At 31.9% G+C, this 13,185-nt stretch overlaps 1 protein-coding gene across 1 annotated transcript; it reads right to left on the bottom strand.

Annotated features, from left to right (window-relative positions):
- Positions 1-324: 324 nt before the first annotated feature.
- On the bottom strand, positions 325-6,121 carry LOC123304866. The gene is made up of 4 exons (XM_044886429.1): positions 5,377-6,121; positions 5,221-5,317; positions 4,206-4,946; positions 325-328 (listed from the first exon to the last, which is right to left on the bottom strand). Exons 1-4 carry the CDS (start codon positions 6,119-6,121, stop codon positions 325-327), a joined length of 1,587 nt encoding a protein of 528 aa, XP_044742364.1.
- Positions 6,122-13,185: the final 7,064 nt, after the last annotated feature.

Genomic DNA, 13,185 nt, shown 5'->3' with positions numbered 1-13,185 from the left:
TCTACTTCCATTAATTCCAATATTCGCAGGACTCTCTGCTTTAGGCGCTTTGGCTGGTGGAGCGTCGGGTATTGCTAAAGCCGTTACAAATTATAAAAGTGCTCGTGATCAACTTAATGAGAGTCAAAGACACAACAAAACAATGGAAGCTATAGCAATGGGTAAAGGCTTGTATTTAAGACCGTACAACAAAGGCATGGGATTATATTTAGCAAAAAACTAATTGAAACGCTACCACGTAGAGCACTTTACGATACGGAGCTACGTGCGTATGCTAAACAATTTAAAATTCCGTATTTTTGTAGTGTTTTTATGTGTGACACCCTACCTAAAAGATCATATAAATATGAAACAGGAATTATCAACCATGATGTATCCAAAAATAGTGTTACACACTGTACGGTATATAAAAAGTATAAACTGCAAGCTTTGATAACTTAAAGCCATCATAGGAAATAATTAAATATTTTAACTGATGTGACATTCAATATTATTTTGCAATCACAGTTTTAATATTACGATTTGTGGACATGCATGTATTCTAACCTTGAAAAATATTGTAATTTGACACTTTAAGTATAAATAATATTTAAAAATTAGATGATTATGTATTTTGTTTTAATATAAAATTATAATTTTTTAAATAAAAATTTTTTATCTAATCTATAGTACAAGTTGATTTATTATATTCCATATAAAGAGCATATTACATGGGTTGATTGATGATGCTTGTAAGATTTGAAAACCTCTTTCTAAACAGACCAGTATTAAACAGGTCAAAACCAGTATTAAACAGATACAGACCAGTATTAAACAGGTCAAAACCAGTATTAAACAGATACAGACCAGTATTAAACAGGTTAAAACCAGTATTAAACAGATACAGACCAGTATTAAACAGGTTAAAACCAGTATTAAACAGGTTAAAACCAGTATTAAACAGATACAGACCAGTATTAAACAGGTTAAAACTAGTATTAAACAGATACAGACCAGTATTAAACAGGTTAAAACCAGTATTAAACAGATACAGACCAGTATTAAACAGGTTAAAACCAGTATTAAACAGGTTAAAACCAGTATTAAACAGATACAGACCAGTATTAAACAGGTTAAAACCAATATTAAACAGGTCAAAACCAGTATTAAACAGCTACAGACCAGTATTAAACAGATACAGACCAGTATTAAACAGGTTTTCACCGATTTTACTCCGACTTTCGCCGATTTTACTCTGGTTTTACTCCGGTTTTCACCGATTTTGCTCCGACTTTCGCCGATTTTACTCCGGTTTTACTCCAGTTTTCACCGATTTTGCTCCGACTTTCGCCGATTTTACTCCGGTTTTACTCCGGCTTTCACCGATTTTACTCCGACTTTCGCCGATTTTACTCCGGTTTTACTCCGACTTTCGCCGATTTTACTCCGGTTTTACTCCGGCTTTTTAATTTTTGATAAAGTTATTATAAACTTGTTATTTAATTATATTTGTTTTCCTCAAGTAATGGATTATGGATAGTATTTCTCTTCCGATGTTTGTAGAATGTAGCCTTCTTAATTTAACAATTAATATATTAGGATCACTATTGAAATCAATATTTTTTTTTTTCATAAGTATTCAATACTAGGTTGAAAAAAAACTGTTTAATACTGGTTTTGACCTGTTAAATACTGGTTTTGACCTGTCTAGAAAGAGACCTGTTTAGAAAGAGACCTGTTTAGAAACAGACCTGTTTAGAAAGAGACCTGTTTAGAAACAGACCTGTTTAGAAAGAGACCTGTTTAGATACAGACCTGTTTAGAAAGAGACCTGTTTAGATACAGACCTGTTTAGATACAGACCTGTTTAGATACAGACCTGTTTAGAAACAGACCTGTTTAGAAAGAGACCTGTTTAGAAAGAGACCTGTTTAGATACAGGCCTGTTTAGAAACAGACCTGTTTAGATAGAGACTTGTTTAGAAAGAGACCTGTTTAGAAAGAGACCTGTTTAGAAACAGACCTGTTTAGAAACAGACCTGTTTAGAATCAGACCTGTTTAGAAAGAGACCTGTATATTTATTGAAGGATAACAGCAACGAAGATATAAAGGGTGGTTTCTATGCCGAAGAATTACAAAAAGTTCACGATCCAAACATTTATTTAGTGGAAAAGGTCTTAGCTAAACGTGGATCCAACGTTAAAGTCAGGTGGTTAGTGTTCGACTCTTTACACGATTCATATATTGACAAAAAAGTCTTATTTTATAGTGGACCGTTTTTATGAACATACTTGTAACAATAAAAAATTTGTCATAGTGGACCGCTTTTGTGAACATACTTGTGATTTATAAAAAAAATAAAAAATATCACATTGTAAAAATATTATTTTTATTGTAAAATTTTATCTCTAACATATAAAAACAGAGTTGTATTATAATAATATTTAAAAAATATATATTTATAAATTATCGAAAATACATTATAATTATTATTCTGAAAAGTATAAAAACAGAGTTGTATTATAATAATATTTAAAAAATATATATTTATAAATTATCGAAAATACATTATAATTATTATTCTGAAAAGTGTCCATTGTCATCATCATCATCTTTCTTCATAAGATAATTTTCAGTCATTTCTTTCACTTGAACATAGTCGGATAACTCGTTTGATGTAAATACACTGTAGTAAGATTGTTCAAAAATGGATAGTCCTACAATTCCATCTGTTTGTCCAGAGTGGATATTTTTTAAAATCCAGTTCCAAATTTGTTTGTCTTCATCGTCTGACGATGGGGAAAATTTCACTTCTAAGTCCATTTGTTCTACCTTATCAATAAGGTAGTTTAAAGTTTCCGGTCGACCACATTTAATTGCCATATTAACTAATGTTTTAAAATACTTTGTTAACACATTGTTTATAGTACTTAAACTACAATTATCTTTAATCATATTAACAATACAGTTGTTATCACTATTATGATTACCAAAGTCTTGCATTTTGTATGTTTAAACTAACACTAAATTGTTTTCTATAATAATTCAACCTAACTATCAATTTTTTGACACCCCCACCACTACTCTATCAATTGTTCATGCGCACTACTCTATCAATTGTTTGTACACCTATCACAATACCGAACCACTTTGAGGATCATCACAACAACAGCAGGACACATTTCTGAAACAACAGCAAAAATTAGCTAAATATTAAAAACATAAAATATAAAATACTTACACTCAACAAATAATGCTATAGTGGCCCCATGGTTTTGTTTCACATGAATTGTGAGTAATGTGTCGTTTTTGGTCAAATGGTGATAAGCCCACTTTCTGCTGTTTGATGGTATGTAAGCGGTGTCGCTTGGATTGGATGCTTTGCTGAACACGGTAAAAGTTACGGTTCTCAAGCAAACACCGCTTATAGTCCTCAAAAGTAAGTTTTCGGATAGCTGACTTCTTGAGACCCTTGGATCGTTTAGTCTCTTTTTTATTTTGCACCCGAATAGCATACATTTTGCTACGTAATCCGACAAATTCTAGCATAACATCACCATTATTTTCATCGGACATTAAACCCTTGACTTTCTTATTACGTAGTGGTATACCATAGACGTTGTCGGGTGCATAGTCAGCCGTATCAAAACGATTAATATCCTGTTTCATGACCTCATAGACGTCAGTATTTCTCACGCTATAAATTAGACTATCGGTGTCTGTGTATAATAACCTGACATTTGTGGGGTTGTACCGTTGGTACATGTAGTTGTAGTGGAAGTCATACACAAACGTTTTCGATATGTCTAAAATTGTGAAGCCTATGTAGATGGGTTTGTTGAAACGTATCTGTGATTTTTTCATTTCAACAATACTGACGTCATTGTCGAGCACCATCATACTGTGAAAATTGGGTTTGGCAATTAATTTCTTCACACCATGTTTTCCATCCCAATTTTTTCGTATGTACACAACCCGATGTTTCCTCACATTCTCCATGGTTTTACCGAAGATGGCATTAATCATGAGTTTGAATAATGCTTTTTCAAACTCATTTGAGGCGTTCTTGCGCATCTCGGTATTGAACTCAATATATGGTTTCAACCATGCAGATTGATCGAATTGTAACACACGGTGGTATTTTGTTACCTTAACACCGAGTTGTGTATACAGTTTTAAATTCCTGTAGTGCACGACATAGTTGGTCTTATTGTAAAGGGTTGACAGAAGATATTTTTGTTTTGATCCAGGTGGTTTCGTTGTCTCCGGACATGGCGGTAAATCGCTAAAGTTATCATGTAGATGTTGGGGTATTTCAAGGTCTACTTCTAAAATGTACCCGACTGGTGAATCATCTGCAACATCCTCGATGTTTGGTGTGTCGACCCACTTAAAATTTCCTGTTGGTAGGTATCCACACATTGCTGCACCATATAGGTTCACCACATCATAATACATAAGGTAGACATCTTCTTGAGTTTTATCATACCCCTCTTCCATGTACTTATTGTTTGCCTTAGCATAGCGATTAGAACATTGACTTACACCGCCTCTGATTCCTTTCTCGATAAACAACAAGTCATCAATATCCGTGAACAATTCCAATTTGATATTGGTGTATTTCAACATGGCGCTCCACGTATAGCCAGGAAGTGTGTAATAGTGACTAGGATCGAGACTATAGCTATGAATACAAGTGTTACGTAAATTTTCAAAAATATCCGCAAGTAGTAACACATCAGTTTTCATATACAGGTCTGAATAATCACCTAGTGTATGTAAATTGAATGTGTTCCATACCTGTATCGCATGGTTATAATCCTCATCCGTTATGTGTTCATCTGTTAACACACTGTAGAACGCCTCCTTTGGTGGTAATTTTGTCTCTTGGAGACGTCCCCAGCTACTCATGTATTCATATGGAAATACACCTTTTCTCGTTAGCAATTGAAATTGTTCATCATTACTGACCTATAAAAAATTAAAAAACAAATTACAACCCTGTATTAAAAATTAATTATTTTTTATCATTTACCTCTTTATGTAAAATGGATTTTTTATCATTATCTAAATATGAGGCCAGATTTTCCAACTTGTCTGCGAGAAATCGGAAGGAATCAATGAATCTTAATTGAATGTCCGAGACGTGCTTTGTGAAACTGATGTACTTTTCTTTGTTGATGGGCAACACATCAACTTGACCGTCGATTTCCGTCAGCAGAGCTTCAATAATAAAATGCGAATCGTATCCACTTAAGTTATGCATCACAACAGGTATCACCCTTGAATCTTGATAATGCAGATTACAAAATTGGTGTGCTGCTCCACGGTAGATACCTAAAATAGATTAATATAAAATTAGATGAAATTAAAAAATAATAAATAAATTACATTACCTGTGCGATGTGAATGGTCGCGAACACGTATGGAATTGGATACGAAATCTTTATCACAAATGTGACACTTCTCTGCTGACATAAAATCCAGTTCTTGTTCGACGGTGAGCGGATACATTGGTTTAACGTGTTTTATTTTTTGCTCTAATGAGTACGCTACTTGTTCCAGTTCATGAACAAACCACTTGACACAATCAGCACCACGGTATGCCTTATAAAACGATTGGTTGGGATCATGGGTACAATGAACATAGTAACCTACACTGTAGGGTACATGTTTTTGAATATTTTTTGTATAAGACCCATGATCCATTTCCATGTCTTCATGATGTTGTGGTACCAATAACGCCTCAAAGTCAGCGTACACCATATACTCAACACGTTCCTTGCTGTTGAAATCTTTGAACTCAACGAACCGCTCGTCATCAGTTTCAGGCATTCGTACCCGCACCGCTTCTTTTTCACCACAATTTACTGAATGCTGTTGGAGTTTGCCTTCTGTAGCAAAATAGTTGAGACATCGATCACATAAATAAATTTGGCGGCGGTGTTTTGTTACACCCGATCGACACAACTTTGCTAAATTTTTTATCCAGCAAAAGTGGTGACTGTTCCCATTCTCCACAGCCAATAGATGAATTTTCTTCCCCACAGTGTTCGAACTAACGCGTACAGGGAAAATTTCCAAACCATGTATAAACGTATCTTTGTAGCCGTACACGTTAATCGATAGCTGCGGGTTCATCTTTTCAAATTTATTAATTTGATCCAGAGACATGGGAAACTTTAATCCATCATATTTCAAATAATGACTATAGTGCGGGTACTTATTCAAGCGTTGAGGATCCTTTTCAACCGGGTAAAGTGCTGACATTATCGACCATAGAAAACAGTGTTGGTCATCATTCCGGACATTAACCACAGCCAATTTATTTTTGATGACTGGTGGTAGTTCACAAAAAGTCCCAGCTGTGATCGGAGAGTACTTATTCATGTGGACTCGAATATTTATGATCATGTCAAGAGCCCAACCGCTATCGCGTTCCTGGAATTCTTCCAATTTTTTCAGCAAATAGTTTTTGACATGATCATTGTACCACTCCTGCATGTCCGTTGTCAGATACATTTCCTTGGCCGACGTTATAAATGTTTTCAAATCCTCCTCTTTGGTGGTGGGCTTAATGAAATTTCCCGTGAACATAATATACACCTGAAAAAAAATCTCATTAGACTATTTAAATTATAAATCTTAAATTTTACTTACCTTGAGGGGATGCTTCACTAGCTCACGCCGAACGTGTCTTCTAAACATTGGAAATGCCCGGTTGAAAAATATATTTGGATCTTTATAATCCAAATTGGTAATCATACCAGTCTTCACCCTGCCCTGGTGGTGGGTTTCAATTGTCTCCCAGATTAGATGTCGATTTTGTTTTTTGGTGACACCACCACCTTGCTTAACTAAATCTAATCGCAGTCGGTGAAGTTGCCGCTGGTATGATTTACAAAGTCCAATATTAGCTTCAAGACGCAGAGGATTTTCTTTCTTTAACATCAACATCTTTTTGAATAAGCGGATGTTCTGCTTATTAAGTATCATCCATCGCTCAGCTTCCTCCACCGTCTTGATGAGCCTCAACGCTCTCTCCACTTTCTTCATCATATCAGTGCTACCACCTTGAGGTACCACGTTTAGCGTCTGCATAACATTTTGTTCGTAGGTGTCCATCTTTCAAAAAAAATTATATTTAAGTTTCACAATAATATTTAAAGAATTTTACACTTACCGTTATATTTTCAAATACTTAGCAAAATATACGTTACCGAACCGTTCAACACTAGAGTTAACTAGCAAATGAGTAATATTTGTTTTTTTATAAAATATATAGACTAAGTTTAGAATAATAAATATATCAAAAACAAAATAATAATAATAATAATAATAATAATAATAATAATAATAATAATAATAATAATAATAAAAATAACGTAAAAAATATATGCGGAAAAAACTAACTGAAGCAAAGGTGAATTTCAAAAGAGATACTTCAACAGCTACGTACATCACTTTTTATAGCATTATCCCCACCACTAAAAAAGTTGTAATTTGATATTTTTATAATCGTAATTCAAACTAATTATTTTTTCTTGGAATTCAGACAAGTTTAAACAAGTTCAAACAAGTTTGAACATGTATTTTTATTATGTAAATTTCAAGTGTCATATTACATTGCTTAATCATAAAAAAATATTAACATCCGGTCACGTATCTTGAATTTTATCATGTATACTTAAAGTGTCAAATTACAATATTTTTCAAGGTTAGATGATATCTATTTCAACATATTCTTGAAAATTGCAGACTCATAATATTCTTTTCTTGGAATTCAGATTTGCAAATTATTATCTAACACGTTCAAGTGTCATATTACATTGCTTAATCATAAAAAAATATTAGCATCCGGTCACGTGTTTTGACACATGTAAAATTATTTCAAACAAGTTTGAACTTGTTACAAGATGATGATATCATATTTTTCAAGGTCAAACATATTCTTGAAAATTGCTGACACGTGTAAAATTATTTTAAGATCAAAGTCCATTCAAACAAGTTTGAACATGTATTTTTATTATGTAAATTTCAAGTGTCATATTACATTGCTTAATCATAAAAAATATTAACATCCGGTCACGTGTTTTGAATTTTATCATGTATAAAGTGTCAAATTACAATATTTTTCAAGGTCAAATTAACATATTCTTGAAAATTGCTGACTAATGTCAACGTCCCGCCCCCCGTTCACTCTCCGCCACTATTGGTCAAAGCCAATGACGTCATCAATGCTTAGGCAGCCATTATTTCCCAACACCACACCTCCCGACTCCATCTTGATTTACTATTGGCCAATGCCGAGGTTTCCAACATTCACCTAGGTTTGCCCTTACGCCCCGCCCCCTGTTCACTCTCCGCCACTATTGGTTAAAGCCAACCCCCCGTTTAGCCATTCCTCACCCCACCACACCTCCCAACGCCATCTTGATTTTTACAGCGCTACTATTGGTCAAAGCCAATGACGTCCCCCCTCCAACTTCGCATTCAACCGAGGTTTGCCCTTTTTGGAAAAGTGTACCATCCAACTGGGCTGAAAGTGGGCTCGATTATCTAACGTCCAATTCCCGCCCCTTTAACCCCCACTTTCAAAACCACGCCCACCACTTTAAGCCCCACTTCCGCCAAGAGACACACTAACGCTCTGTCAGCCACGCCCCACCACACCTCCCAACGCCATCTTGATTTACTATTGGTCAATGACGTCATCTATCCCCTCCAACTTCCGAGGTTTCCAACATTCACCTAGGTTTGCCCTTTTTTAAAAAGTGTACCATCCAAGCGGGGTTACTTGAGGTCAAACTGCGCCAGGAACGCTGTGACTCTTCTACTCATAGAGGTCGTTTATGACTGGACTAAGTATAAATAAGCCAAAAATGATCATATTTGACATTTTTCGATAGAAAAAATATTTTTTGAAAATTTTCGATTTTTCAACAAGAGAGTCATGACTATACAAATCATAGCAATTTTGATTCAAATAAGTCAAACTGTATACATAGAGGTCGTTTATGACTGGACTAAGTATAAATAAGCAAAAATGATCAAATTTGACATTTTTCGATAGAAAAAACATTTTTTGAATATATTCGATTTTTCAACAAGAGAGTCATGACTATACAAATCATTGCAATTTTGATCCAAATAAGTCAAAATGTATACATAGAGGTCGTTTATGACTGGACTAAGTATAAATAAGCCAAAAATGATCAAATTTGACATTTTTCGATAGAAAAAACATTTTTTGAAAATTTTCGATATTTCAACAAGAGACTCATGACTATACAAATCATTGAAATTTTGATCTAAATAAGTCAAAATGTATACATAGAGGTCGTTTATGACTGGACTAAGTATAAATAAGCCAAAAATGATCAAATTTGACAATTTTCGATAGAAAAAACATTTTATGAAAATTTTCGATTTTTCAACAAGAGAGTTATGCCTATACAAATCATTGCAATTTTGATCCAAATAATTCAAAATGTATACATAGAGGTCGTTTATGACTGGACTAAGTATAAATAAGCCAAAAATGATCAAATTTGACATTTTTTGATAGAAAAAACATTTTTTGAAAATTTTCGATTTTTCAACAAGAGACTCACGACTATACAAATCATTGAAATTTTGATGCAAATAAGTCAAAATGTATACATAGAGGTCGGTTATGACTGGACTAAGTATAAATAAGCCAAAAATGATCAAATTTGACATTTTTCGATAGAAAAATCATTTTTTGAAAATTTTCGATTTTTCAACAAGAGACTCATGACTATACAAATCATTGCAATTTTGATCCAAATAAGTCAAACTGTATACATAGAGGTCGTTTAGGACTGGACTAAGTATAAATAAGCCAAAAATGATCAAATTTGACATTTTTCGATAGAAAAATCATTTTTTGAAAATTTTCGATTTTTCAACAAGAGACTCATGACTATACAAATCATTGCAATTTTGATCCAAATAAGTCAAACTGTATACATAGAGGTCGTTTAGGACTGGACTAGTATAAATAAGCCAAAAATGATCAAATTTGACATTTTTCGATAGAAAAAATATTTTTTGAAAATTTTCGATTTTTCAACAAGAGAGTCATGACTATACAAATCATTGAAATTTTGATCCAAATAAGTCAAAATGTATACATAGAGGTCGTTTATGACTGGACTAAGTATAAATAAGCCAAAAATGATCAAATTTGACATTTTTCGATAGAAAAAACATTTTTTGAAAATTTTCGATTTTTCAACAAGAGATTCATGACTATACAAATCATTGAAACTTAGATCCAAATAAGTAAAAATGTATACATAGAGGTCGTTTATGACTGGACTAAGTATAAATAAGCCAAAAATGATCAAATTTGACATTTTTCGATAGAAAAAATATTTTTTGAAAATTTTCGATTTTTCAACAAGAGAGTCATGACTATACAAATCATTGAAATTTTTTCCCAAATAAGTCAAAATGTATACATAGAGGTCGTTTATGACTGGACTAAGTATAAATAAGCCAAAAATGATCAAATTTGACATTTTTCGATAGAAAAAACATTTTTTGAAAATTTTCGATTTTTCAACAAGAGAGTCATGACTATACAAATCATTGAAATTTAGATCCAAATAAGTCAAAATGTATACATAGAGGTCGTTTATGACATGACTAAGTATAAATAAGCCAAAAATGATCAAATTTGACATTTTTCGATAGAAAAAACATTTTTTGAAAATTTTCGATTTTTAAACAAGAGAGTCATGACTATACAAATCATTGCAATTTTGATCCAAATAAGTCAAAATGTATACATAGAGGTCGTTTATGACATGACTAAGTATAAATAAGCCAAAAATGATCAAATTTGACATTTTTCGATAGAAAAAACATTTTTTGAAAATTTTCGATATTTCAACAAGGGAGTCATGACTATACAAATCATTGAAATTTTGATCCAAATAAGTCAAAATGTATACATAGAGGTCGTTTATGACTGGACTAAGTATAAATAAGCCAAAAATGATCAAATTTGACATTTTTTGACAGAAAAAACATTTTTTGAAAATTTTCGATTTTTCAACAAGAGACTCATGACTCTACAAATCATTGAAATTTTGATCCAAATAAGTCAAAATGTATACATAGAGGTCGTTTATGACATGACTAAGTATAAATAAGCCAAAAATGATCAAATTTGACATTTTTCGATGCAAAAAACATTTTTTGAAAATTTTCGATTTTTCAACAAGAGAGTCATGCCTATACAAATCATTGCAATTTTGATCCAAATAAGTCAAAATGTATACATAGAGGTCGTTTATGACTGGACTAAGTATAAATAAGCTAAAAATGATCAAATTTGACATTTTTCGATAGAAAAAACATTTTTTGAAAATTTTCGATTTTTCAACAAGAGACTCACGACTATACAAATCATTGCAATTTTGATCCAAATAAGTCAAAATGTATACATAGAGGTCGTTTATGACTGGACCAAGTATAAATAAGCCAAAAATGATCAAATTTGACATTTTTCGATAGAAAAAACATTTTTTGAAAATTTTCGATTTTTCAACAAGAGACTCACGACTATACAAATCATTGCAATTTTGATCCAAATAAGTCAAAATGTATACATAGAGGTCGTTTATGACTGGACCAAGTATAAATAAGCCAAAAATGATCAAATTTGACATTTTTTGATAGAAAAAACATTTTTTGAAAATTTTCGATTTTTCAACAAGAGACTCACGACTATACAAATCATTGAAATTTTGATCCAAATAAGTCAAAATGTATACATAGAGGTCGTTTATGACTGGACCAAGTATTAATAAGCAAAAAATGATCAAATTTGACATTTTTCGATAGAAAAAACATTTTTTGAAAATTTTCGATTTTTCAACAAGAGACTCATGACTATACAAATAATTGTAATTTTGATCCAAATAAGTCAAACTGTATACATAGAGGTCGTTTAGGACTGGACTAAGTATAAATAAGCCATAAATGATCAAATTTGACATTTTTCGATATGAAAAACATTTTTTGAAAATTTTCGATTTTTCAACAAGATAGTCATGACTATACAAATCATTAAAATTTAGATCCAAATAAGTCAAAATGTATACATAGAGGTCGTTTATGACATGACTAATTATAAATAAGCCAAAAATGATCAAATTTGACATTTTTCGATAGAAAAAACATTTTTTGAAAATTTTCGATTTTTCAACAAGAGACTCATGACTATACAAATCATTGAAATTTTGATCCAAATAAGTCAAAATGTATACATAGAGGTCGTTTATGACTGGAATAAGTATAAATAAGCCAAATATGATCAAATTTGACATTTTTCGATAGAAAAAATATTTTTTGAAAATTTTCGATTTTTCAACAAGAGAGTCATGACTATACAAATCATTGAAATTTTGATCCAAATAAGTCAAAATGTATACATAGAGGTCGTTTATGACTGGACTAAGTATAAATAAGCCAAAAATGATCAAATTTGACATTTTTCGATAGAAAAAACATTTTTTGAAAATTTTCGATTTTTCAACAAGATAGTCATGACTATACAAATCATTAAAATTTAGATCCAAATAAGTCAAAATGTATACATAGAGGTCGTTTATGACTGGACTAAGTATAAATAAGCCAAAAATGATCAAATTTGACATTTTTCGATAGAAAAAACATTTTTTGAAAATTTTCGATTTTTAAACAAGAGAGTCATGACTATACAAATCATTGCAATTTTGATCCGAATAAGTCAAAATGTATACATAGAGGTCGTTTATGACATGACTAAGTATAAATAAGCCAAAAATGATCAAATTTGACATTTTTCGATAGAAAAAATATTTTTTGAAAATTTTCGATTTTTCAACAAGAGACTCATGACTATACAAATCATTGAAATTTTGATCCAAATATGTCAAAATGTATAAAAAGAGGTCGTTAATGACTGGACTAAGTATAAATAAGCCAAAAATGATCAAATTTGACATTTTTCGATAGAAAAAATATTTTTTGAAAATTTTCGATTTTTCAACAACAGAATCATGACTTGAATATCATTAAAATTTTGATCCAAATAAGTCAATATGTATACATAGAGGTAGTTTATGACTGGACTTAGTATAAATAAGCCAAAAATGATCAAATTTGACATTTTTCGATAGAAAAAACCT

This window comes from Chrysoperla carnea, unplaced genomic scaffold (assembly GCF_905475395.1).
Source record: "Chrysoperla carnea unplaced genomic scaffold, inChrCarn1.1, whole genome shotgun sequence".
Classification (NCBI taxonomy): domain Eukaryota; kingdom Metazoa; phylum Arthropoda; class Insecta; order Neuroptera; family Chrysopidae; genus Chrysoperla; species Chrysoperla carnea.
This window is presented reverse-complemented; position numbering and strand designations above follow the sequence as displayed.